The sequence below is a fragment of the Ochotona curzoniae genome, unplaced genomic scaffold, assembly GCF_017591425.1.
Source record: "Ochotona curzoniae isolate NIBS_2020 unplaced genomic scaffold, NIBS_Ocur_1.0 contig_3622, whole genome shotgun sequence".
Taxonomy (NCBI): domain Eukaryota; kingdom Metazoa; phylum Chordata; class Mammalia; order Lagomorpha; family Ochotonidae; genus Ochotona; species Ochotona curzoniae.
In genome coordinates, this window is record NW_024465926.1 from 29104980 (window position 1) to 29132946 (window position 27967).

At 37.8% G+C, this 27967-nt stretch overlaps 1 protein-coding gene across 1 annotated transcript in view; it reads left to right on the forward strand.

Moving 5' to 3' along the window:
• Positions 1-5407: 5407 nt before the first annotated feature.
• The window catches only part of NETO2 (neuropilin and tolloid like 2), a gene marked incomplete at its 5' end in the record, with an annotated part of 38298 nt that continues 15738 nt past the window's right edge, over positions 5408-27967 (forward strand). Inside the window, 6 exons of the mRNA XM_040982188.1 lie at positions 5408-5468; positions 8450-8590; positions 9141-9389; positions 16053-16076; positions 16181-16308; positions 27507-27735. Coding sequence (XP_040838122.1) covers positions 5408-5468; positions 8450-8590; positions 9141-9389; positions 16053-16076; positions 16181-16308; positions 27507-27735 — 832 coding nt within the window. The remainder of the gene's footprint in view (positions 5469-8449; positions 8591-9140; positions 9390-16052; positions 16077-16180; positions 16309-27506; positions 27736-27967) is intronic.

Here is a 27967-nt window from a genome sequence, read left to right on the forward strand (position 1 = left end):
TACAGACTGAATTATTTTGCTTTTGTGTTTCATGCATTTTTCTATTAGCATAATTTTTCTTCCTGTTTTTTTGTGACTTATAAATGAAGTATTACAAGTGGGAGTTGGGCATTTAACACACCCATTGCTGCACCCCATTGGTGTGCCTGGGTTTGAGTCCCGGCTCCACCATGAAGTGCAGCTTCCGCACCCCCTACGAGACCGCAGGAACACATGGGTCCCTGCCCCTGAGTGGGAGACGTGTCAGGGTGTGGGCCCTGGCTTTAGTCTGGCAGGGGCTTGACCGTGTCACACATTGGAGGAGTGACCTAGCAAATGGGAGAGTTTTGTTTCTCTCTCAAACGCTTATGCAAACAAAAAAAAAAATCACTTTTATTTATTTATTGTACTTAAAGCAGGGAGAACTTCTTTCTGGGCCGGGCAAAGCTGGGAGCCCAAACTCCAACCCAGATCTCGCCTGTGGTTGGCACTGGAACCATTCCCCACTGCCTCGCACAGGAAGCTGGGCTGGAGGCAGGGGAGCGGCCCCTCCAGCCGCAGTCCCAGCGGGCCGGGTGCTCACCCCTCACCTTATTTTTTAAGTTCACAAACTTAGAGATGATCTTTGTATGATATACATATTAATCATGTGTAAATATGAATAAGATATGTAAAATTTTAAAACATTTATGTCTCTGTCTTCAGTAAGTGAACTCTCTTTTAAAATCTAGTTGTTTTTGTGTGCAGCTTGAAGTACAGATCAGATTTTTTTTTCCAAACAGCTCTAACCAAGTAATTCAGATGCTGCATATATAATCTAATAAATTCTTGAGTATATGTCTCTGTTCTGGAGCTTTCTTCTTTGGTTTCCTTGTCTGTAGGCCCCTGGGAAGGACCTGTCTGCTCCATCACCCTCCGCCTCAGGCAGTGCGAACTGCTGGTGTTTGTTAACAACCAATCTATTTCTTCCTGTACTCTTGTATTGTTTTGAGATTTATTTATTTTTATTGGAAATTCAGATTTTTACAAAAAAAAAGAGACAGATCTTTCCTCCGCTGATTCACTCCCAAGTGACTTACAATGGCCGGAGCTGAGCTGCTCCAAAGCCAGGAGCTTCTTTGGGTCTCCTGTGTGGGTGTAGGTCCCGAGCACTTGGGCCGTCTTCTGCTGCTTTCCCAGGCCACACACAGGCGTGGTGCTGAAAGGGAAGTGGAGCAGTTGGGACACAGGCCGGCACCCACATGGGATCCCAGAGTATGCAAGGCAAGGACTTTGGCTGCTAGGCTATTGCACTGGGCCTACTGTTGTATTTTTAAATGAGTGTGATGTTACAATAAGATGTTATTTTGTTTTAATTTTATGTGTTTGTGCTATTTCTGATAGGGTTTTTTTTTTTTGGCCAATCTGAAGTTTTCAAAATGAAAATCAGAAATAATTTATTAATAAGTTCCTAAAAGCTGTCTGAAAATTTGATTAAAATATTGGTAAATATGACTTAAAAGAAAGAATTGTCACTTTTACAACATTGTTTTATTATCTGCAAGTATATTACGTCTGTATTCTACTTGCTTACTTGTTTTTATTTTACTGTTGTTTTCTTTAGTAGGCATAATCTTCCTCCAAGTTATCCTACTGGAGTTTCTAGGTTTCAAACAGCATTAACTATAGGCAATTATATTGCTGTATTTCCAGCATTTTTTTTTTTTTGCAATGGCCAGAGTTGCTGCACTGAGAAGCAGTGAAAAGAATAAATGTGACCTTTTTAATAAACAATTTAAATAAAGTCTTGGAGACTGGAGGCCCAGGGACAAGGCTCTCTGCTTAGAGCTAGAACAGTGGTGAATGAGGGTAAAAAGGCGGCAGGGCCAGTGGCTCTGCTCCTCTGTGTCTCAGCGCCTTGAACAGCACCTGTCTCCCGTGATTGAAATCAGGGCTGTACACAGGAGGTTACAAGGCCTGAATTAAACCTGATCATAAGTGATAAATGCTGCCTTTGTCAGGAGTCAGACCACACGCAGTTCTCCGCGTGACCAAGCTGCATCGTTGCAGAGGATGACTTCCACCTTAAGGAATTAGTATCTTCCTGAATACGTTATCTCTGAATTCAGATATATTGACCTGGAATTAATGATCCTTCTGCTAAGAGGATGGGGCAATAGTGGCACGTGGATTTGGACTAAAGTCAGAACAAAACAGCCCAAAACTGCTTCACGTACCAGTAATCTCAGTGTTTGACATTTGTGGAATCGGTGTTAATATCAGTCTGATTGTAGCTCAGGTGAATACAGATCCTTTTATACAACCTGGTGAACTGTGTTTATTATGCAGAATCTGGAATAATAAAGTCAGCTCTCCCCTGAAAGTGTACCAGTAAATATTCCTGTTTCCAATTGCTGTGCAAATTTACATTCTTCTTTATATGTCATTTTTATATTCAGTGGCACAGCTTATTTGGCTGATTGAGCTTTGAATAGTAATTATTTGGGAAAAAAGAAAATTGCCAGCAGCCCTCTCAGTAGAGTGGAAAAGAATACAATGGTGTACTTGACTTGTAATATCATTTTTAATCTGATTGTTCTACTCTAAATTTTCTTTGAATGTTTCATAAATATGCTATTTTACAAATGCTCATTCTGTTTTATTGGCACAATTTTTTTTATAGTTGTACTGTTATTGTTCTAGTTTCAGTTTGTTGATTTCTTGCCCTGTCTGACTTTAGGGTTACTTGTTTTAAAATTGAACTATAAAAGTGAAAAATGCGACATAGTTTTGCCTGTGACTCCTAAGGGAAAGGTGTACTGAGGTGTACTGAGCACAGCATTTTGGCCAGCTATTTATTACCAGAATACCTTGGGAAATGAGTACCTTTTAACAAGATAAATTCATACAAACGGATGATTTGCTGAATAATCAAATATCTAATACATTACCCTGTGTTTCTCTTTGATCATAAATCTTCTGGGTTTTTTTTTTTTTAATGTTTCTAGACACTTCAGATCCAATGTAAAGATACAAAAAGTATGACTTAAAAGAAGGAATTGTTTCTGTGTCACATGAGCTCTTCCACACTGCTAGCAACCCAGGGAAGGGAGGTTAGAGTTGTTGGGGGAAGTCAGAGCAGGCACGGGTCAGAAAGTCCAAGATGAAGAGGTCAGATAATCAGAAGACCAATGGCGAGGACCGTAACCTGCCTTTGTCCATTGGTGACTTTGGGGTAGGAGATGTTCATTTTGTGCTAAGTGACTGTCAGTCACGGGCCAGCAGATCCTTCAGTGCCTACAGCTCCCTGAGCCCCACATGCTGCGAGTTATCACCCCATTAATGCTCATGCCTGCATGATTCTGTTTAAGCCGTTGTTTTTCTCCATCTCCCGAGTTCAAGTCCTGTAATGTTCAACCAGAATGTATTTGCGTGCTCCAAAAATTTTTTATTCTCGTTTTCTGTTTTACAATTTTGCAGGCAAAGGGCTTCCTCCCTCTCACCGTCCCACCCTCCACCCCTGCACTCCGTTCTCTTTACCTTCTCCCCTGTGTTTGGTAGTAAAATAATCTACCAGGTGTAGTTTTAACTCCAACTTTCTGCTCTTCACGTGCGTCATGGCACTGTTGGTATAAGCAGTGGTAAAAAGCTTAATATTTTGTTGTCTGGGTATATTTAGAAGTTTCAAAACTTTGCATCACTGTTCGCTTTAACTCCCTGCAAAATAAATGGCTCCCTTCTCTCTGCTTCCATGGTGCTTTCTGCCTACTCCCTGCTAAATCCTCTTTGACCTTGTATTATAGATTGGCTTTAAAAATATATGGGCTCCCTGTGAATGCTAGTTTATCCCAGTATCAAGTATTTGGCAGAAAAAGGTGCTGGATCCATCATCTCATTCAATGTTTACAACGTTGATGTAAACATATTTACTGCTAATGAAGTTGATGTTATTAATAAATCATCCACATTTTATAAACAGGTAAACTGAGCTGAAAAGACCTCACACCTGGCTCAAGGCAAAACTTGAGCCCCAGTATGGATTCATCTACTCTTAAAGGTTTTAAAATGTATTCAAGGACAGGAAGTGAGACAGCCCCTCTCCACTGGCTCACTCTGCACATGTCTGTAAAGCCAGAATCCAAGAACTCAGCAGAGTTCTCCCACGTGGTTGGCAGGAACACGACCAGTGAAGCCATCGCCACCATCTCCCAGGGTCCTCTTTAGCAGGAAGTTGGAAGAAGGAGCCAGAACCAGAAATAAAACCCGGTAACATCTGGGTGGGATGCAGTCATTCTTGACTGCCGGGCTGAAGCCCTGCCCGCCACAGTTCACACCCCCAGCCATTTCGCTGCCGTCTTCACTGCGTGTGCTCTCCAGTCACTACATTTTAAGTGCTTACTGACTGAATGAATAAGAACTCCAGTTCACACAGTTGTTTAGACCAGACTGGTAGGTTCTCCATTGAAAGAGTGAATGCACTATTCATAGTAGTAAAATGTTTCTTACAACCTTCAAAACACAAATTATTCAGTATGTTGCTGATTGGTTTTCAGAGATGTTGGGCTTAGGATAAAAATAGCTTTGATGTCTGAATATAGCTAGCTTTTATAACACAACAGCACATCATCCTGCACAACCGTAACTGAGTTGATTTCCAGGAGTGTGCTGCCCCCTTCCTTCCATTCTTGTTACAAATGTTCTGAGCCATCAGATAAGCTAGTTGGACTTACACTGCACAGCGCTTTGCAGAGTAAGCCATAATGCTTGTACATTCTAAGATGGAGTATAGTAAATTGAGGAAGGGTTAAAACAAGCAAAGGATGTTACGTTTTAAAAATGATTTTTTTTTTTTAGATTTACTTCTTTTTATCTGAAAGGCAGATTCACAGAAAGAGAGAGAGAGACACAAGGTCTTCTATCCACTGATTCACTCACAAGATGGCCCCAACGATCAGAGCCAGGGTGATTCCATCAGTTCAGAGCTGCTTCTTCTGGATCTCCCACAGGTGTGCAACGTCTTGAGGACTTGGGCCATCCTCCACTGCTTTCCCAGGCCACAGGCAAAGAGCTGAAATTGGAAATAGACCAGCCAGAACAGGAACCGGCACCCATATGGGACACTAGCGTCACAGAGCAGAGGATTAACCTGTTGAGCCATGGTGTTGGTCCCAAAAATGTGATTTTCAAAAAAAAGAAAAAAATTCTTAACCTGGTTAAAGAATGCTATAGATTCTATCAATGATTAGTGTTTATGTCAATAAGTATAAAATCTAGTATATCTTAGGTTGCTTTAAGGGTCAAATAATTAATGAGAAAAGAACATTTAATATCTACAAACACTGTGAATGTAAGAAAGTGATTTTCTTTGTTGTCACTGATTTTCCTTTGTATACTTAGTAAATGTGATACTGCTTGAATATTGTAACTGGTTTTCTTTTCTGTTATTTTTCTAGTGTTGTTAGTAACAATACTTGTAGTGGAAGGGATTGCTGTGGCTCAGAAGACCCCAGGTAAAGTACTTACAGTGATAACATTGCATGTTTGGGAGAGGGATGACTTCTTTGAAAGAAATACAGGATTTGTTTACTATTTCCATAATCCTCAGTATCCCGGTGGCCCAAGACTTTTTATTAACCATCAGCCCCAGTTCAGCTGGGTTTAAGAGAAATTCACTGGAGTAATTTTCCAGCATGAAGTCCTGTCCTGATAAGTTTTAAAAATTGGCAACACTAGTTGATCCAGTATAATGTTGATTGTGTCCAAATATTAGGTTCATATTTTCACACTAAGCAAAAATAAAACTCCTATTTCCAATGTTAATGAATTTTCTGATTTAATGAAAGTTCAGATAGTGTAGTTTTGTTTGTTTTAAATTGAAAGACAAAATCAGAGAGAAAGAACTTCATTCCACTGGTTCAGTCTTCAAACTGCCCACAAAAGCCAGGGCTGGGCAGGTGGGAGCCAGGAACCAGGAACTCAGATTGGGTCTTTCAGCTGGGTGTCAGGAGTCAGCAACTTGAACCATCGTCTCCTACCTGCTAGAGTGTGTGCTAGCAAGAAGCTGGAATCCAAGCCAGGACTCAAAGCTGGATGCTGTGATGTGGGATGCAGCTGTCCCAGTTAGGCATCTTACTGCACTAAATGGCTACCCTAACAGTGCGTTTGAGCCAGATTTTTGTTTCAGAGATTAATACATTTCTAGTGCTTATTTTTTTAATTTCATTAAATTACGTATAAGCGTAAGAATCAAAATATACTAGAAGTTTAGTTAAGAATTCATCCTTGATCTTATCCCATTTCTTGATCCAGGAAAATGATTACTTTAACGGATTCTTTTGGTACTTTTTATTTTTAATAACACTTTTCACTGTTACTTGATTGTTTCCATCATAAACATTTAATATTGATTTTTCATCATATAAGATGTGAGTCTAGGTCTTTCACATGCCTACAGTCCATCCCATCTATAATTCTGGTTAGATGAGTATTCAGGATTACATTGTACATGAATTATATCTTTGGGAAACTTTTATTTTTAATTTTTGTTTAAATTTTAGGATTTTTCCGTATTTTCTCTTATTCCTTCTTAGGGATCTCTATTTGGTTGTGGTTCTCTTGTTTTTTGTCTTTTCTGCTGTCTCTTTCAGCTTTATCTTATAGTATGTAAAGCTTTGTAGGGTTTACAGTTGCTGCAACGCTGTTACTCTCCTGTAGGAAGGCCAGCCGAGGACAGTAATACACAAATCGTTGATGTGTCAGTTACAACCACACTGTTACACTCTCCTGTAGGAAAGCCAGCCGTGGACAGTAATACTCAAATGGTGGGCGTGTCAGCTATAGCCACAGGCAGGAGGTGAAATTGGCTCATGGCCATAGTTTGCAACTTTTGCTCTCAAATACTACTTCTTTTTTCCTTTTTGGAAGCTTTCGTTTTTAAAAGGTTTATTGAAAGGAAGAGAAAGAGGCTTATCTTCCATCGCTGGTTCACCACCCAGATAGCTGCAGGTACCGTCTCTGAGCCAAGCTGAAACCAGGGGCTGGGATCTCCATCCTTGTCTCCCACGTGTTTGGCAAGGGCCCAGGATCTTGGGCCATTTTCTGCTGCCTTCCCCAGCACACCAACACAAAACAGGATTGGAAGCAAAGTCTCCAGAAATTGAAGCAGCTTTCCAGTGTGGGATGTAGCTCGATCTTCCGCACCACTGTGTTGGACCCTCTTGTTTACTGGATATATTTTTTTTGTTCATTTTCATTTGGGGAGTATCTTTGTTCTTGTTTTATGAATATAATTTGTTCTCTGTCTCTTTGAGGAGATTATAGTTTTGTTTTTAAAACTCTAAGAGTTTCTTCAAATACTTTGCATTTCCTTCATCCCCCACTGCTCTTTGTTTTGCTTTGCTTTTCATGTTAGACTTCTTCAAATGTCTGATCCTGGAATACCTGCTTGCATTTTGAGAAGGATCATAAAACTGATGGCTACCTACCTGTCTGCTAGTGTGGTAGGGATTGTGACTGCCCTGGCTTTTATTTTGTCTAGTAACCTAAAGTAAGGACACTCTTGAGTCCATATCATTGAGTGATTGAATGTCTTAAAGAACAGTCTTTTTTTCCTGCTTAGAAGCTTTTATTTTAACAAAACGGCCTTCAGAGAGTTCAGCAGGAGGCGGCTGAGAGTAGAGTATCATACAGTCTATTAACATTCACTAATTTCCCTGTTTTCAAGTTGATATTTTCACTCTCAAGTACCTGTAGTTCTCTAATTCAATAGCACTATTTCACCGTCTTCAAAACAGTGTTTCTGGTTTTCTCATATTGTAATAGATCAGAAACATCCTAGACTTATACAAAGCATTGGAAGTGGAACAGATTCTAAATAAATTTCTGGGTGGGCAGTCTCGTGTTTTTAAAAAGCCACTCCACATTCCACTTCCTATTTTAATAGTTGTTACTATTCTACTACTTTGTACGTTAGAATTTAAATCATTAGAAATACTCTTAGTACCCTTGAATTAAAATTTGAGGAAGAAGCAGAGTTGTGTAATTTTAACTGAAATTGCAGTATAATTTTTAATTTTTTAAATTTAAAAGAATTATTTGATTTTGGTGTTAAATATAAAGATGCCATGTCAGAAGTTAATTCCAGAAACCCTTCAATTTACATGTCAAAACAGAATTTTATTGTTTTATATTAAATTTTACCAAATTCTCACATGTAGTTTTCTCCTTGTAGAATACAAACATTTTATTTTCCTGCTCTCTCTGATACAACATTCTTACTCTCTAGCAAATTTTTCCAACAAGCACAGTATATAACCTTACAAGTCCTCCACGTCTATTGTATTTAAATTCACTGTGTTAAAATTTGGCAGAGGTTTTTAGGGAAATAGGTATGTAACATAGAGTGGGTAGCTACATGGAACATTGGAGAGTGAGAAAAATGTTATTCAGTTTTGCTATAATTAATGTATTGAATAATGTTTTCTTTCCTGAGATGGACAAAATATTGGAATCAAGCACAGTCCAGCAACACAGTGTGGCATTTGGATTCGAACCAGCAATGGAGGTCATTTCGCGTCACCAAATTATCCTGATTCGTACCCCCCAAACAAGGAATGTATCTACATCTTGGAAGGTATTTGACCAGTTTCTACCTTTTGTTGAGTATATTTTTTTTTAACCTTTACTTTAAACCAGCTTGGACAAAATGTAAGCTTATAGTGTATTTTGAATTAAATTATCAGAATGATAGGTTTCTCTGTAGGAAACAATTAACAAAGTAATAGTTGCAATTTTACAAGAACTTTATATTTAAAACGCCCTTGATAGAAGACTTAAGTGGCATCCATTAATGGACTTCATGAAATTTTTGCCTACATTAGTGAATTGTTTTTATTTCTGTTTCTTTTTGTATATCATGATACATGCTATCATGAAATAAGCATTAGCTTCTGAACTCATTAATCAGTTGAGTACATTAGCTAATTTAATAAGTATCATATGCCAAAGGGGGAAATTTATTGTAGTTTTACAGAGTAACATTTTTATCATAAAATATAAAATTTATTATGACTTTTATAACAATTCTCATTATAAGCCTTAGTCAGAGACTGCTTTGCTTTTTGTCATTTGTGTCAGCATGTTTATATTCTAATTTGTGTTCCTCTGATTTTGTTATTTTCTAGCTGCTCCACGTCAAAGAATAGAATTGACCTTTGATGAACATTATTATATAGAGCCATCATTTGAATGTCGATTTGATCACTTGGAAATTCGAGATGGACCTTTTGGCTTCTCCCCTCTTATAGATCGTTACTGTGGCATGAAAAGCCCTCCGTTAATTAGATCAACAGGGAGGTTTATGTGGATTAAGTTTAGTTCTGATGAAGAACTTGAAGGACTGGGATTTCGAGCAAAATACTCATTTATTCCAGGTAAATACTAAATTATATTTTTGATTTTGAGTATCTCTGATTTTGGAATCTTAAGATTAGAAAAGATATTTTATCAAGTTAAATAAATATTAAATTATCAAGATTGAAGGCTAAAAATAACAACAGTAAAACTGAGCCATATCACTTTGGTTTTGAAGCATCAAATGTTGCCTTTTGTTCATAGCAATATTAAATACATTGTAAAAATTAATAAGCCAGTTGTCTTTCATAATTCCCCACAAAAGTTATTTTGGTAGGTTTTTCCCATTGGATCTGTTAAACCACTCATTTGATTACTCTAGGAAATATACAGTGATAGAAAACTGCTCTGGACTTGGAGGACTCCGCACCTGTCTGAATGCCTTCTGTGCCATCTAACAGCTGTGAAAGTTCAGTGCAAAGTTGTGCTTGAAATTCACTACTTGCTGTATTAATTTGCTGAGGCTGTCAGAATTAATCTGAAATTTGGTTAAGTTAAGCAAAAAAGCACATATTCTCTGTTCTAGAGGCCAGAAGTCCAAAATATAGTGTGAAGTTAATTTTACTAGGCGTTTTGGAGAGGCTCTGATGCCTCTTAATGCTTTCAGTGCTAGCCAAGATTTCTGAGAGTATGGCCACATCACCATCACAGCAATCTCTTCCTCCGTCTTCTTTTTCTCTTCGTCTCAAAATCTTTAACTTAACCCATTCTGTCCCCAAGTGTTCAATCCTGTGACTGTTCCAACAATATAGCATTTATATAGCTTATAACCATAAGTTATGTATTTACTTCTTAATGTAAGCCTTTATAGGTGATATATATATCACCTATATATATATCACCTATATATATCATATATATATGTATGTATAAATCTGTATAAATGTTCCATTGGCCTCCATTTCTCCCTCAAAGACTTTAGAAAGCTACCCTGTTTCCTTCTCCCTCAGGGGAAAGGTAATGCTAGACTATCCCCATCAGAAGACCTTTCCTGTGACCTCATAGAGGCAGTCTGTACTCAGTTTTCCTCCTGTTTTGTCAGTCTTACTCTGCTCACGCTTGCCTGAAGGCACAGTCCAATATCCATTCATCACCACCAGTTGAAATCAGGTGGATATAATAACCACTTCTCCAATATCAGCCAGTACCCGCTTCAGCCCTAAAGCTCTAAATGGGATACAGTGAACTCTTGGAACTGTCCTATCATTCCCATTTGCAAACCTAATGAAATAATTTGGATATTTGTGTAAGACTTCAGATCCATTCAGCTATGGATACAGGAATAACCTATATTCCTGTATTCCAGTACACCATGATCCCTGATCCCTTGCCCCGTGTTTTCCACTGCCAGTAGTTTTTCAGCTGCTGACTTCTGGTGCCTTTTTGAGTGTGCCGGTAGACTCCAACAAGCTAGTACCTCTTTGCCTTTGCCTAGAAAGAGTGCACTCAGACAGTCCATCCTTAAGGAAATATTTGAAAACTTTATCCTACTTCTCTCAAATCCTTCGGGCTGATCTAGCTTTCCGGTTTAGCACAATACTCTGCTTTTGTGTTTCCTGTCCTAGGAAGCTTGCCTTGCCAATATCATCCACTTACTCTATAATCTGGACTGTTATAAGATTCCAATGGAAAAACTTCAGTTCTGACAGATGTCAGTTAAATTTTGGGGTTACCTCTTGACACCCGTGGATCTAAACATGATCCTACATTTCTTCTAAGCATGTTGGCTTTGCTTCTTCCCTGCACTAAGAACCAAGGTTTATGAAATTTGCAAGTTACTGCCCACACTGACTACTGAATTTTTCCTTGATTTGATGTCTGAGCCTATGCACATTTACTAAAAATCACCTCATCTGATTCCATTCAGTAGCCCTCTAATGGGAAGAAATCTTCTGAAAACACAGTTCACTTTAGTCCTGAGTTCAGGGTAGTGCAATTACCACATCTCGTTCCACTTAGAATGAAAAGTTAAAGTTTCCTGGTATGAAATTCTAGAGTATGAGTGTCCCTTTTTGAGTCCAGGTTCACATGCCAAGCTGAACTCTATTGCCCACACTAGGGCAAGCCTTAATAGCTAAAGAAAAAATTGCTAATCTCTGTATAGACAGTAGGTATTCTTTTCGTAGGCCTCCTGATTTTGGCATGCTGTGAATACAGACTTACTAACTTTCTTGGGATACTGCATAAAGAGTATAGAACATGCCTTTGACCTTTTAAACATAATTCAAGCTCCAAAGGTCCAACTGTCATTGAAATTCAGAGCCAGTGATCTGCTCAGACAGACAAGAGCAAAGGAAATAAGGTAACAGACAACTTCCAGGAGATCTTACATGTCATGGCCTCTGAAGGCTCCCTGATTTTCTGCCATTTCTCAGACCCTTAGCCTATATCCTAGGATAATAAAGGACCAAGTGACTTTATTGATGATCAGAAGAGGAAAGAAGAGTGTTGTTTTGGAGAAAAGGAACATCTTTTTGTAGACCCAAATTCATATCCCATTCTCCCAGTCCACAAAAGGAAATTTAACCCTTAGGAATTCCCCACTGGAATAACTAAATGATGCAGTACAGACAACATTGCTGTTAGGAGACTTGCCCTCTCTGCTCAAATGTCTCCCATTATATTCCCAAGAGTTTATGTGCCCATGGGTCATTTTCCATTGCCAAGTGGCTCTTTTGAGTCTGGGAATTAAGTTTTAGTCAGCTTTCCAAATCATGGAAGTACCTGTATGTGCTCATTACTGTTTGCTTGTTTTTAATATTAAATTTAAGTGTTTCTGTGTCATTAGGCCACGGCCATGGCAGCAGATAAACAAGGCGGACTAATTCAAAATGATTGTAAAATCCAGCCTGTTCATCCACATGTCCATTCTGGACTGCTAGAATAAACCAGTAGAAGAATAAACCCAGTTGGCAGTAACATAGGTAGAATTTAGTCTGCTGTGGCTCAAGATCTGTCCATTATATTCCTACAGGGAAGAATAAGTTATTTCTCTTTTTAGACAGACAGAAGCCCTACCCACTGGATTGCTCCCTGAATGCCCACACAACTGGATCTGGACCAGACCAAGGGCCAGGATCCAGGAACTTAGTCCAGGACTGCTAGGTGAGTGGCAGGGGCCCAAACACTTGATAGCCATCACCTGCTCCCTCCCAGAATGTCCATTGGCTGGAAAACTGGAGCTGGAACTCAAATTCAGACCTGAGAGTGGGTTGTGAGTTTCTCGGCTGGATAACCATCCCAGTTAGCGTCTTTTGAGATCCATACCGCCACCCTGTGCACCTAGATAAAGGACTTCAACAGTCCATACTCTATAAAGGAGGCTTCTTGAAAGTAGGTCATTAACATTATACCACACAATACTAAGTTGATCAAAGATTTTTTTGAACATCGCACTCCCAGTAGATAAAGTCTACGTATACAACCTGAGGCTGGGAGGCTGCATTTATTGGAAAAAAAAAAACTCCAGCTTAAAATTATCTCCAACTTGTTGAAAGAAACTCTCTGGTATTCCTAATTAACTCTAGAAGTTAGTTGGAAAGCATAAACTAATGGAAGTATATCTCTTAATTTTAAAAAAGCCACTAACCCTCCTGCTAAGTACATCTCTCATCTGTCCCCAGCACAAAGATCAAACTGACCAGAATCAGACAACAAGCAGCAGACAGTAGCTGAGCAACCTGCTTCCCATAAATTGACACCAGGCCAGTAGAGCCTTCAAATGAACCTGCAGCTAGTTCAGACTTGGAGAACCCTCTTTGCTATTATTTTCTTCCTCTGTGTTACTGGATTGTCCATGTCCCTTTGCCCAACTTTTCTACAGCATTACAATTATTCATTCTCTTTCTTTGACTATTAGAACCCAATCTTTAGAGTCCCTTGTGTATGTAGCCCTGAGTGGCCAAATTGTCTTAGGTTACTGCCTTCCTGTACAACACACTATTTGTGCTATCACAGATAACTTGTGCTATACTTGGATAAATACTTGTAGCTAGATTGAATTGGAAACTTCCAAAATCTTGACAGAATGTATAAGTCCGTAAAAGGAGTTCCCTCAAAAGGATCCTTTCATATGTTGTTAGCTGACTGCCCTTGGGCATTTCTTTCCTCTTATGTTGTGGCCTACTGATCATCCTACTAGGACTAAAGATTTAACTTCTTTTTAAGATCCCTTAACAAATGCATGCAAGAGATCCACAAGACCAACCAGCAACCAGAACAACTTACTCCAAGAGACCTTGTTTCCGCTTTCGCATACAGGCTCCTGCTCTGGCCTGGGGCTGTTACAGGTATTTAGAGAGTGATCCAGTAGATATGAATACTCTGTCCATCTGTGTACCTCAATAATAAATACAATTGTTTTAAATAAAAAATCTAAAAAAGTAACTAGTGAGCTTTTAAAACAAAATGCCAGGGAAAGTAAATGATTGACCAGGCTATACATGGAATATTCTGCCTTTTGCAGCGGTTCACATAAACTTAAGAGCCAATAGTCTGAATTGAAATAACTGATCTGGTTTTATTGGTCAGATGTTTGCTTATATTGTTATACCAGTTAACTTAAGTATTGAGACTTCAGTGTCGTTGTGACATCGTTTCAAAATTTTACACATGAATTGATTCTTTATAAGCATAGACCTCTTGTAAGAAAAAAAAGTGCCAGCTTTAATGGCATAGCAAGTAGAGTGGACACCTGGGATGCTGGCATCCCATCTGGGTGCTGGTTTGTGTCTTGCTGCTCCACTTCCAAACCAACTTCCTGTTAGTGACCTGGGAATTGCAGTGAAAAATTGCCAAAGTGTTTTGGCCCCTGCCAGCCATGTGGGAGACTTGGATGAAGTCTAGCTTCTGGCTTCACTTCCCATGGTTGGGACAGCCGGAAGCCAGAGAGAGTTACAGAGATGCAAGATGGAAGATCAATCTTTGTCTTTCATCTCTAACTCTTTCTCATGAAAGATTATTTTAAAACAGAAAAAGCAGGAATCAAACAATGCTGTTAGACATTAAAAAACAAAAGTCAGCCAGTTGCCATAGTTTGTATGTGGTTTGTCCTCCCTTGCTCCTCAGTGTAGTGCTTATATAGGTGGTGAGGCCATTTGAAGAGATAGGACCCCATAGCAGAAAGCAGGAACAGTCCATACTCTTTGGCTTCTTTTTTTAGTGTTATGATCTCCATTTTAATGCTCCCTCCATTAACGCCTTCACCAGAGCCAGTCTGATGGAGGTGCCATGACCATGAACCCCCAGCACTGTGAGCTGGATAAGTTAGTTTTCTGTGTAAAGCAGCTTACCTCAGATATGTTATTACAATGAAAAATGGTTTAATATGCCAGCTATACATGTAAAAAAATGCTTAATTTGAAGAAATATAGTTTTTTTCCTGTAGTTTTAAATATCATGAGAGCAATCTTATATGGCATATAGTTAAATACAAATTATAAAATACTTGAGTTAGACTTTTACCATTTATTTGCATTATATCATGCCTCAGTTTCTGTACACACTATTTTAAAGTAATGACAGAAATGTCAGGAGAATTACATAATAATCCCGTTTAAACTGATTTTTTTTGAATTACATAAAAGCAAAACTGGGATTGGATTACAATTTTTTTCTGAAATCCATTAACAATACTGAGAAGTTAGCATTTTTGAAGTAAAGTTCTCTAAGCTATTGGTGGTAATTATTGACATGGAATCTCCTAATGAATTGTCACTTTCAGGAGATAACTGGTAAAGTTATGTATATTTCAGAGCAATAATTACAATGTTCTGGAATTCATGCCTACCTATAAAGAGGTTCTCATTAATTTACCAGATAATGCCTGTGACTTTCTCCCTTTGCTGATCCTGTTTAAATTTCTGTTTGACATTTTTCTACAAAGGATTTAGTGTGAAATATATACTGGTTGTTCCCTTTTAGCAAAGAAAAGTTTAGTGTTAAAAGAACAGTCTACTAGATTTTTTGTAAATTAAGCGAGTAATATTTTCCCACTTTTTCAATATGTTGTTTGATAACTTCCTACGGTGTCTGGGATTAAAGAAAACAATTTTTAAAAGAATAAAGCAGCCACTTATATACAGTAAAGTGTGTGCGTAAATAGGTTTGCCAGGGTGATGATTCTGAGACAGTTCCTCAGCGTTTTCATTCTGGAAATGTGATGTAATAAAGTTCTTAACTGAGTTTCACATGCTTTTCAAATACCAGTTTTCTAGTTTTATTGACTTATTTTTACTGTAGTAGAATGTATTTAGCAAAGTTTACTGTTTAATCATTTCTCAGTTCACAATTCAGTGGGGTAAGTAGATTTGTAGTGTTTTGGAATAGTGATTATTGTATTTAGGAGGTAAATTTAACATGAGCAAAAATGTATTATATTTCTTTTTGAGGGTATATAACAGTCCACTGTATTGTTCAAACTTTTTTTATATATAATTGTCAATACTCTGGCAACTGTTTTTGACCATTTAAGTGAGCTTTCAAGTAACATAAATACATTTTAATATGTCATGGAATTAAAAACATAAATATAAGTGAGCTTCCAAATGAGCAATTGTATATATGCAACGTCAGTGATAACTTCTCTTACCTTGGTGTTTACTGGGGCTCTAGAAATAACTTAAGATGTTGGCTGTGCAGTAACTGTTTCAATGCCAGTGACTTTGTTCTCTTTTCTGTTACAGATCCAGACTTTACCTACCTAGGAGGTATTTTAAATCCCATCCCAGGTTTAGTATATTACCTCTTTCTCCCTGTGACTTTTTGAATCAGTCTTATTTTCCTTTCAACATCATTCATTTATTTCTTCTAGATTGCCAGTTTGAGCTCTCAGGAGCTGATGGAATAGTACGTTCTAGTCAGGTGGAACAAGAAGAAAAAACAAAACCTGGCCAAGCAGTTGATTGCATATGGACAATTAAGGCCACTCCAAAAGCTAAGGTATTACTGTCTGACGGGTCACCTCAGAGGACATGTGTAATGAGATAGTTTGTTAGATATATTGTTTCAGTTTGTGCCAAAAAGATCATCATTATACAATCTGATACTAAGCATTAAAACCTTGACACTTTTGAGGGTGCTATTAAGATTCATGTTTTATTTAAATAAACTGAAATGTAAAGTTCAGGAGCATTATACATATGTTAAATGTATTCATCTTAAAAGACTAAGATTCTTAAAATCTGTGAATTCATGATTGGTGAGTGCGGCTATTGATCAGTGGGATTCATAAAAACCTTATTTTATAAGGACGCAAAAGCTGCAAGAAGTTAAAGTAACCTGTCAAAGATCACACAGTGACCCTAGCAGTGTAAAACACAAACTTGTTGAGAATTAGTTCTCTTTTCTTACTGTGGCACACTCTGCTAACCATGGAGAGCTGTATTGGAAAGTACTGCAGAGAAGAATGTTTTTAAATAACTCTGACAGCTTGAGATTGCTTGCTAACTGCTTTTGCTTTCTGCCTTTAATTTATTCTAGGGAAATCAATGGAATTAAAATTACACTTAATGTATATGTGTATGAAAATAGGAAAAAGAAAAGAGAGTGGGAGAACATACCCTGAAAGTCAGCTCTACAGTCCTGATAAATACTGTAGATTAAATACCCAGAAAACTTAGCTGTTAAAAAGAAACAGAAAACATTGAGTAAATGTCCCTTTAGAATCATATGTATACTCCAAAAATGAACAAAGACAGCTATAAATTAGCATTTATGTTGATGATTCAGATTACCTTGGCTGATTTCAGTAACCTGTTACTGCCAGAGGGTGATGTGCCAAGTTCTAACCACACACTGAAAAAAAAGGTGTAGGGTTTCTGTGAACCTCTGAGACTTCTTCACATAAAGCTGGAATCTGCAAAGTAGAACATGAAAGGATAGAACACAAAAAAAGATACCCACTATGACAATTTGATGCCAGATTTGTTTTCTTGGGCCTGTATAAAAGATAACTAGTTAGGCTGGCATCTCCCTTAAGACTTTATACCTAGACCTAACCTTTATCAACATATGGGATATAATTTTACATCAATAGAAGGCAAGCAGGCTGACAACCCAAAATTTGCAGAATCTCTTTTCATAACCCACCATGAAGAAGAGTTAACAGAAGTTTCTCAGATTATCCAAGAACTTAAAGAGTTTTCAGTGTCTAAGGGGGAAAAAATGAAGGTAGCGAGAACTTCCATACATTATAGTTATTGGGCAACTCTTCCCATTCATTTCCCCTCCTGACTGTAGCAGGATGTTTCTTGCAAAGTATGTTACTGAAAAATACATCTGAGGATATTACCCAAAATATAGTGCTAGGAGGGAGTGATAGGTTTTTGTTTTGTTTTGCTGTTACTAGAAAATATTTCAAGATTTGATTAATGACATGACAAATAAGGACTCCAGGCAAGTGAAAAAAAGGTTTTTAAGTGATACCTTCTTACATTGAAACCCAAGGCAGACACATTCTTAAAACAAGCAGAGTGGAAAAAAAGATTTTCTCAAAGGGATAATTCTAAGATTGACACCCAAAAGTATCAGTAGCATAATGGAAACCCTGGGGTTGTTATGTGGCTTGGTGAGTAAAGCTGACACCTGCAGCACCAGCATCCCAAATGGCTGCTGGTTCTACACAGGCTACTCCACTGGAGATCCAATGCCTGGGAAAAACAGCAGCAGGTGGCCCCTGCCAACCATGTGGGAGACTCGGGTGACGCTCCTGGATTCCACCTGGCTCTGTGCTGCCTGTTGCAGCCGTTTCAGAGAGTGAACCAATAGATGAAAGAACCATCTCTGTAACTGTGAAAACACCTTTTCTGAAAAATGGAAGCCTAAAAACAACAGAAGACTGTTTTGAAGTGTTTAGAGAAAAATTATTTCTTTATCTAAATTTCCATAACCTACTAGCCTCGCTGAAAACAAGGGTATTTCTGAGGAAAAAAATAATAAATGAATAAAATGCTAAGATAAAAATTCAGATGTATCCTGTTTATAGGAAAATTTGAAAGTAAAAAAAAAATAGAATAGGAATACCAGGCAGGTATCAAAAGAGAGCTGATACAACTATTAAAAAATGGAAATCATGAATATCAGTAATTCACAAGGAAGATAAAGTAACTTAAAAGTGTATATACTAATGTATCCTCAAAATACACAAAATATAAATGGATAATCACCAGAATAAATTGAGAAATCTACAGCTACCATGGACAGTTCCTTTACATCAGTAATTAGTAGATCAAGCATAAAAGGAATAGGCACAAAAAATGACACCGTATGGACATGTTACCTTACTCCCTATACATTCTCTACAGCATATGTTAAAACTTTCTTAAAATTGCTCCATGCCCTAGACTATCAAAGAAAGTTTGAACATATATTGATGTTTGTCAGAACAGATTCTGACAATGCAGTTAAAGTGAGAATCAGCAAACCCACATAGACCACAGATGCTTTGAAAATTGAGCCAATATTGGGACTGCCACCCCCACAAAGTGAGACAGAACTTGCTATCCAAACCTCATTTGATTGCCTAGTGAAACAATACAAATAACAAAAATCAGCAGTTTATACAGTCTTGGCACAATCCTCAACTCACAAATGACATTCAAGCTGTCTGAGACTCTTAACTCCACTTTTTATGCCATAACAGGAGATCAGAAGCTAGGTAATGTATAGAGTATTTGTGTCGGCTGTGGAGGCTGGAAGTCAAAGAGCATAACCCTCCTGGTTAGGAGGCGCTTAAACTGCATAACAGGGAGGATGGCATAGTGGGGGGGGGGGTGAGAAGACAATGACATTCATGCTGACAGGTGGGGCAAGAGAGACACGGGGGCCATGATTGTTCATTTCCCAAAAACTCTGAGAATTAGGAGGTGTCCTAAGAGATTTGCATCAATTTTTACCAGGAGCCACATCATATAATGACTTAGTCATCATCCATCCACTAGCTCTCACCTCTGGAACATTCTACTATCTATCAACATTGCTACACTAAGGACAGAGCTTATGACATATGAACATGTGGGGGACTTACTCAAACTGTGTAAACTGTAGTACCCAATGCAAGCAAAACTACAGCACAAACAGGTGTTTAGCCTAGCAGTTAACATACCCACATCCCACTTTAGAATGGCTGAGTTCAATTCCCATTTCTGGCTCTAGACTGCAGCTTCTCACCAACACAGATCCTGGAAGGTGGTGGTGGTGTTTCAAATAATGGAGTCCCTGTAACTCACATAGGAAGCCTGGATTGCCTCCCTAGCTCCCAGATCTGACTGCAGCTGTTAGAACCGTTTGATCAGTGAACTGATAGATGAAGGCACTTGTACTTGGATGCTCCCTTTCAAATTTCCAGAAAATTCTTATTCAACCAAAGACCAGGAAAATCTGGTCAATTCCTAAATGAAAAACACTCTGCAGATCACAGTGCTAACAGGATCCAGTTAAACAGAGTGTCAAAAACTTTTAAAGCATCAGTAGAACTACTTTGTAAGGTAAAGGTAAACCTGACAAGAGTGCAGCAGCATAGAAATCCAGCTACAAAGACTGGCATTGTTGCATAGCGGGCAGAGGTACCAACTGCAACATCAGCATTCCATGCACACGTCGGTTCGTGTCCCAGATGCTCTGCCTTTCTGATCTGGCTCCCTGACAATGTCCTGGGAACATGACCCAATCACTGATGTGGGAGACAATGAAGCTGGCGTTGGCCTGTCCCGTGCTTAGCTGTCACAGCCATGTGGAGAGTGACCCAATGGATAAAACATGCCTGTTTTTCTCTCTACCTCTCTCTCTCTTCAGTACCTCTCTCATATAAATAATTTTATTTTTCTTGAGGGGACCTGTGAAGCCACAAAAAAAAGAAGAGTAGAAATTTTCAACTAAAAGGAAAAATATATGAAGATTTTTAATAAGTATTCTCTATAGGCACCACAGCTGATTGGAGATGAGAGGAGGTATACTTAAAAATCAGTCAGTAGGAATTAATCTGAAGTTTAAAAAAAGATTAAAAACAAATTGAGCTTCAAGAACCTCATTAAGCAGTTTCAGAAAGTCTAATGTTTGTATCATTTACATCGTAGGAGAAGAAAACATTGGTAAAGAAGAAGCATTTTAAAAATAACAGCTTTTGCTCAGAAGTCAGATGACTTATGTGAAATGGACAAATTCTTCAAAAGGTACACTGTCCAGACATTTTCAGAAATACATAACTTGAATCATCCTATACTTATCCAAAACAGCAGATTCGTAGTTAGAGACCTAATAAAATGCCAAGGCTGAGTGGATTCACTAGCAGATTGTTCTGAAAATTTAAGGAAGATAGAGTGTGTGTTTTTCACACACTTCAGGAAATGAAATAGGTACACTTCCAAGTTTGTCAGACACATATTACTAATACCACAAGTAAAATGTAAAAAAATTGATCAGCATTCAAGAAAATATATGCGAAAACCCTCAATATACTAGCAACAGCTAGTCAAGCAATATCTAAAACATCCATCACAACCACTTTGATTTAGTTCAGAAAAAGCAAGGCTGGTTCAAAATTTGAAAATTTAGTATAATTTACCTTGTAAAAGACTAGAAAATTATTTTTTCACTTATTTAAATTTAATACTCACTCATGACCAAAACCTCAGGAAAAGTTTAACAGAGGACTAATCAACTATCCACAAATCCTACTAACCAGTGGCTGTCACAATATGTTGTGATGAAAGCTCGAATTCCTTCCCCTTCAAAACAGCAAGGTTACTTCTGTTCAACACCACATTAGAAGTTGCAGCTGTGGGTACAATATTGTGGCATAGGTAGATTAACCTCTCCCTGGATAACTGGAATCCTGGTTTTAGTCCTACCTGCTCCACTTCTGATCCAGCTCATACTGATAGGCCTGAGAAACCCGCAGAGGATGGTCCAAGGAGTTGGGTACCTGCTCCCCCATGTCAGAGACTCAGGAAGAACCTACAAGTTCCTGACCTGTTGTACTCTCCATTATAGCCATTTGGGGAATGAATCAGGTGATGGAGGATTATCTATCCTCCTGCAGCTCTGCCTTTCAAATAGAAATCAAATAGCAACCACTGCGAAACAGCATCGTAACTGGAAAGGAGCAAATGGGTGCTTGTGTTTGGCGTAACTTGTTACGCTGCCACATTCAATGCTGGCATTCCATGTAGGTACCTGTGCAGTTCCTTGTTGTTCCACGCATGTACCTGGGAAAACAACAAAAGATGGCCCCAAGCACTTGGGCGTCTGCGTCCGTGTGGGAGACCAGATGAAGCTTCTGCCTCCTGGCTTTGGCCTGGCCCAACTGTAGCTGTTAAAGTTACTGGAGGAATCAACCAGGGCTGAAAAGGTGCTCTCTCCTCTTCCCCATCTCATTTAAATAAGATCTTATTTTCAAAGGGGAAGCAATTGTTATTTTGTAGATGTGTGATTGTCTATTTGTAAAATCTATTAAAAAGTTCCTGGAACAAAAGAATCTGTTCAGCAAGGTTGCAGGACACAAAACCAGTATAGAAAAATAAGTTTGTGTGTACCAGCTGCAAGTCATTGAAACTCAAAATTAATGAAATAGTATGATTTAAAATAACAGACTCTCCTGAGATTGAGTATGCCAGCATTTGTAAACTGAAAGCTTATAATATCATGATGGGGTAGGGGAGGTAGGGCAGGGGCCACAGAACCAAAAGTGAGGAACGTGCTCTTAGCATGTGTTGATAGCTCACAATGCTAAAATGCCAGTTCTTTCAAGGTTGATGTATAGAGAAGAAAACAGTTCTAGTTGAAGTCCCAGCTACATTTGTGATAAACGTTGACATACTAGTTCTAGAACTTGTGGAGTTAAAAGTCAAAATAATTTTAAGAACAAAGGTAGGAGACTTGCTAGGTAATTTTATGAGTTTTCTGTAAAACTTCAACATCCAAGACAATGTGGTACTGAAAAAAAGGGCAAAGCAGAAGTCTGGAAATGTGATTTATACAAATATGTTGATTTTTGGTGGATCTGAAGGTAGCTCAGTGGTGAAGGTGTAATCTTCAACCGACAGTGCTGAGACAATTTGAAATAAAATGGACCCTGACCTATACCTATTATGTCATAACGCAAATGATGTCATAAAAATTTTTTTTAAGATTTTTGCTTTTATTGCAAAGTCAGATATACAAAGAGGAGGAGAGACAGAGAGGAAGATCTTCCTTCCAGTGATTCGCTCCCCAAGTGACCACAGTGGTCGGAGCTGAGCTGATCCAGAGCCAGGAACCAGGAACTTCCTCCAGGTCTCCCACACACATGCAGGGTCCCAAGGCTTTGGGCTGTCCTTCCCAGGCCAGAAGCAGGGAGCTGGATGGGAAGTGGAGCTGCCGGGATTAGAACCGGCGCCCATATGGGATCCCGGCACATTCAAGGTGAAGACTTTAGCTGCTAGACCACCGAGTCAGGCCCATTAAATGTTTACAAGAAAATTTTTGAATTTGAGTTCTTAGATATTACACCAAAGGGACATCCATAAAGAGAAAATGTATAAATTGTACTCATTTCTTAGAACTTTGTGAAAGATAGCTGCTTCTTGAAAAGACAAACCCCCTACGTTGGGAGAAAACATCTGCAAATTTGCTGTGTGTCCGTAACTCAAAGCTCAGAATAAAGATCAGTTTTTAAATGGGCGGGCTTTTGACTGGCATTCACCAAAGATTTAGTCATTATGAAATTCAAATTAAAATAATCTTGTGACAATATATCCCCTTTGTTTAAAAAAAAAAGCATAATTTTAAGAAAATTAACACCAAGTGCTGGGAACTGTAAAGCAAATGAGATTCTGATACATTTCTGGCAGCAATGTAAAATCATTTAGCCACTCTGCGAAACATCTGGCTTCCTATGAAAGTACCATATGACTCGGCAGTCTTTTCTGGACATAGATACAGGAAAAAAGAAAACTGGTGTTCACACAAGGAACCCTTATGTAAATGTTTACTAGCTAGAAACTGGAAGCGATCCAGTTATTTAACTATTGAGAAAATAAACTGGTACATCTATATAGTGAAATACAGTCAACAATAAAAATAAATTATCAAATATATCATACCAGGTGAAAGAATCTAGACTCCAAAAAGGTTAAATATGTGATTCTTTGAGTTAGGTGACAGCTGTGGGACAGGAATCAGACCGTGGTCACCAGGGATGAAGGCTGGAAGTGATTTTTTTTTCTATTTCCTTTCTTTATATAAAAAATAATATCTGGAGGGATACTAACTTAATATCAAGTTGCTGTTTTGTCAGGGGTAACATGATTTTGCAATATGACATCAATAGAGATTTGTATGGAACACAAATTCATTGCGGCAAATTGGCACATACTTGGGTACATCAATATGAAGCCCTGATACTGTTGTTCTTCCTGTTTTTTTTTTACATTTTATTATTATTGCTATCATTTTATGATACAGTTCCATATTCCCTTATCCCCTCCCCAATTCCCTCCTCCCCCACCTAGTTCCTTTATATCATTACTAACATATAGTTCTTCATACTCAGTCATATGTCCATCATTGCAGGCTTGGACAATGGTAGAGAGTCCAGAATCCTATTGTCAAGATATAGTAAACAGTTTCATTGTAAGTCCATCTTTGTCTGGGAACAGAAATACATACTACACTGCATCCTCACATCTGGATGTTAGTCTCCATTTCACAGCTACTGTACATCCCCTTAAATGAAAAATCATAATACAAAATCAACAATAGAAAGAAAAATAGAAATTTACGATGCCATGAAGTTAAATGACATGTCGGCTTAGGATAAGATATCCAGCAAAGCTTTCTTTCATCTTTGAAAATGAAATAAAATTCTTCCAGAGTAAAGAAGTTACAAGAATTTGCCTCTTCCAAACCTGCCCTACAAAGGATACCTCAAGATGTTCTCTTGACAGAGAAGAGGAATAGCACCCAACAAAACCAAGGCAAATGGGAAGAACATCCCAGTAAAATGACAACAAAGGACTAAACAATGAACAACCCATTCCTAAAATGACAGGACCAAAGTACCACCCATATATATTAACCCTAAATGTAAATGGCTTAAGCTCAAACATCATAGATTAGTAGACTGGATGAAAAAACAAAACCCATCTGTTTTTTGTCTGGAGAAGACACAGCTCTACAAAGATCAGCGGAAACTATATCACATGGGTTTTGTTGGTTTCATCTCTTCAAAACACTTTCTTCTGATTAAATCATCCAGTGACTCGTAGATCATGCAGTGGCATCATTTTCTTCAAGAAGGTTCTTGATTTGCATTTCTGCAGCTACACGTTAGTCATTTAATAGCATGTTGTTTAACTTCTTGGTGTTGTTAATTTCTTTTTTCTCCCGGATGTTGAGTTTGTTTTTGTGGCTCTTTATTTAAGGGGATGTATAGTAGCTGTGTAATGGAGACTGCAAGTGATTTTGACTACGCAGGAGCAGCACAAGAGGACGCTGCAGAGGGGAATGGAATCCTTTCAATGGAATTCTTGCTTGAGCTGTAAATTTGTTACAACTTTAGAAAGTAGTTTGATGTTCTTTGGCAAAGCTGAAAATAATGTGCTGCAACGCAGCCACAGAGTGTAAGCCTGTGTGTGTAAGGAGACTGCAGGAATGCTTACCGAAGATTCGTCTTGAAGGCAGAAGGAAGCCAGGCAACTCTTAGGAGAATGTGCAAATGATGATGTCTTTCTATAACTGATGCAATTTAAAATATAAACTATTTCAAAATACTGTGATTTTAAAGATTCTTAAAATTGCAAAAGGTACAGGAATTTAAAAATCATGCAAAATAGGTAATTGGGAAGAATATTGGGAAAATAGAGAACGTTAGCAATGCTAGAATTAAATACTTAAAATGAACTTAAACCTTGTTTCTTAGATCTTCTTACTCTTCATTGAAGTATTTGTGAAGAAATAATTCCATATTTATATAAATTGGAGATATTTCAAGTATTGACTGCTGGAGAATGCTGATTTTTGAAGATTGATAGTTAAAATTTGATGCACAGTTGACATGGGAATGTTATTGGATTTTATTAAGTGAATTTTCATTTTAAATTTTAAAGGTTTTTAAATTTTTAAATAAAAAATGTTACAGGTTATAACTTTCAGATGTTCAAAATGAGATGAAACAGTTAATGGATGATGTTCAAGAAAAATACTCTTTAAAAAAGATGTCGGTGTTTTGACAATGCAGGGTAGCCAAGTATTGTAGTCCATTTATCAGTGGTAACTTTCTGAGGGTTTCATTTCTGAAAATGTTTTCTGAAAATTGATTGAATTATTAACTGGTTCATAATAGGAAAGAATGCCATTCTTATCACATGATTTATATTTAAGTCTCGATTTTAAATATATATATATTTATATATGTAATATAATATATATATATCTTTGAAGAGTACATATCTTGCTGTTGAAATAAAAGCAGGAAGTAAATACTTGACTGGCCATACCTGGTTCTGCCAATTCAATTTTACAAATCCAGTCACTAACTCATTACCTTCTATAAGCAAGAATTGTATGGGAGGTAATTTAACTTGTAATCTTGTTGGAAGACCTTATAATGTAATGGGGAAGGCAAACAATTACAGTGTAAGTGATGGCTCACTATCATAGAACCATGAGCAGAGTGGTTTGATTACAGAATAATTGAAAAGTTAATGAGAGTCAGTGGTAAATATGTACATAAATATGGTATTTATATATAAACACGTTTATGCTAAAATATATACCTGATGAACTTTGTAGTTTTTAAATGAAAATCTTATTTCATTAGCCATTTTTCATCATGCTCATGAAAGTGGAAAACTGGTCATTTCAATAAACTTAACTGTTTGAACTGTATTTGTTAATTAATTGCTTTTAGTTTTCTCCCATCAAAGTATTTTAGAAAAGAAAAACCTGTGACATGACTTTTTTTTGTTTTATATAGCACCTGAAAGGATGGAGGTGGCATTCTGCTACCTCAACCAAGTGAAATTCAGAGAAAATCTTCATTCTGTACTCATAATTTTCTTTAAATTGCAGAGTCACATATGAGCAACTGGAGAATATGACATGTCAATGTTTAAGACACACTATACATTGGGAATAACACATGCTTTGCAATTAGACCAATCTGAACTCAGATGCTTGCCTTAATAACCCAGTGACATGGCTGAGTCTCTGTACCTATAAATCATGACGTGACTTCATAGATTCTTCCAGACATTAATGCTTAAAGTCCTTGTAAGCCCACCATGCAAAGGAAATCTGCAAACAAGAATGGACTAATATATTTTAAGAAATCTTAGTGCTAAGTAGCCAAATGTCTGTAAAGTGTAAAGACTGTGCTGATAATACTTATTTGGATGGTATAGTTCATATTTTGTCTGAAATGTTGACATAATTACTTAAAGAGTAAAATCTCTGAGCAAAGGAGGTATAAAACAGGAATTCTATCCTGAGGACAACCTAGGAGTGCATATGGCTATCCAGAGTATAGATTGCAAAAAGAACACTTTGGGTGTGTAACAGCAAATTTTAAAATGTACACACTGGAAAGAAGCTCACTGTTTAGTCACACTGTTTGATAGAATTATGAGTGACAGTTCTTTGTTGGTACCATGAGGCTGCTTTTTCTCCTAAGGAAAAAATCTGGAACCAATCCAGGGAGCCAGCAGCTGAATCCAGGTCTCCCATGTGGGCAACAAGAACTCGATGACTTGGGTCATCACCACTACGTTCTAGATTCTAAATTAGCTTCAGGAAGCTGCTTAGGAGCCAGAGCCAGGAATGAAACCCAGACACAATCACTTAGGCCTTTTAATTTGCGTCTTAACCTCTAGCTGAATGCGCTTGAAATTTTTTTTGCAAAAGGGAAATCCGTAGTCTAGTTATGCCTCACTGGAGCAAGAAGTTATCTGTCTTTATAATAAAAACACTGAACTCCAGTTCCTTCATGGTTGTTCTCATTATGAAAGAACCAATTTTTTAGTTCTATTAACTACTGAGGCTTCAGCCTTTTGTCTATTATGTTTTTCTTTCAGCTATAGTATTCAGTCTATCATTTTGACCGGATAATAGAAAAACCCAAATGATCTTTTTTTTGAAGCAGTATTTCTGTTTTAATGTTACAGATTTATTTGAGGTTCTTAGATTATCAAATGGAGCACTCGAATGAATGCAAGAGAAACTTTGTCGCAGTCTATGATGGAAGCAGTTCTATTGAAAATCTGAAGGCTAAGTTTTGCAGCACTGTGGCCAATGACGTGATGCTTAAAACAGGAGTTGGAGTGATACGGATGTGGGCAGATGAAGGCAGCCGGCTTAGCAGATTTAGAATGCTCTTTACTTCCTTTATTGAGCGTAAGTAACTAATTCATGTATCATTGAAATATTAACATAATTTTTACTGAATTACAATATACTTAGTGAACATTAACGTGGTGAAACCACAAGTTACAGAAGAGGTAGGCATCTGAGTGTTCTCAAGGAGTTCTCTATCATGGGTTAAAAATAATCACTACACTTCTCATTGTAAAGGTGCAAATAAATGAAAAGAATTACACATTTGTAGAGACACTTCCTCAAGATTATC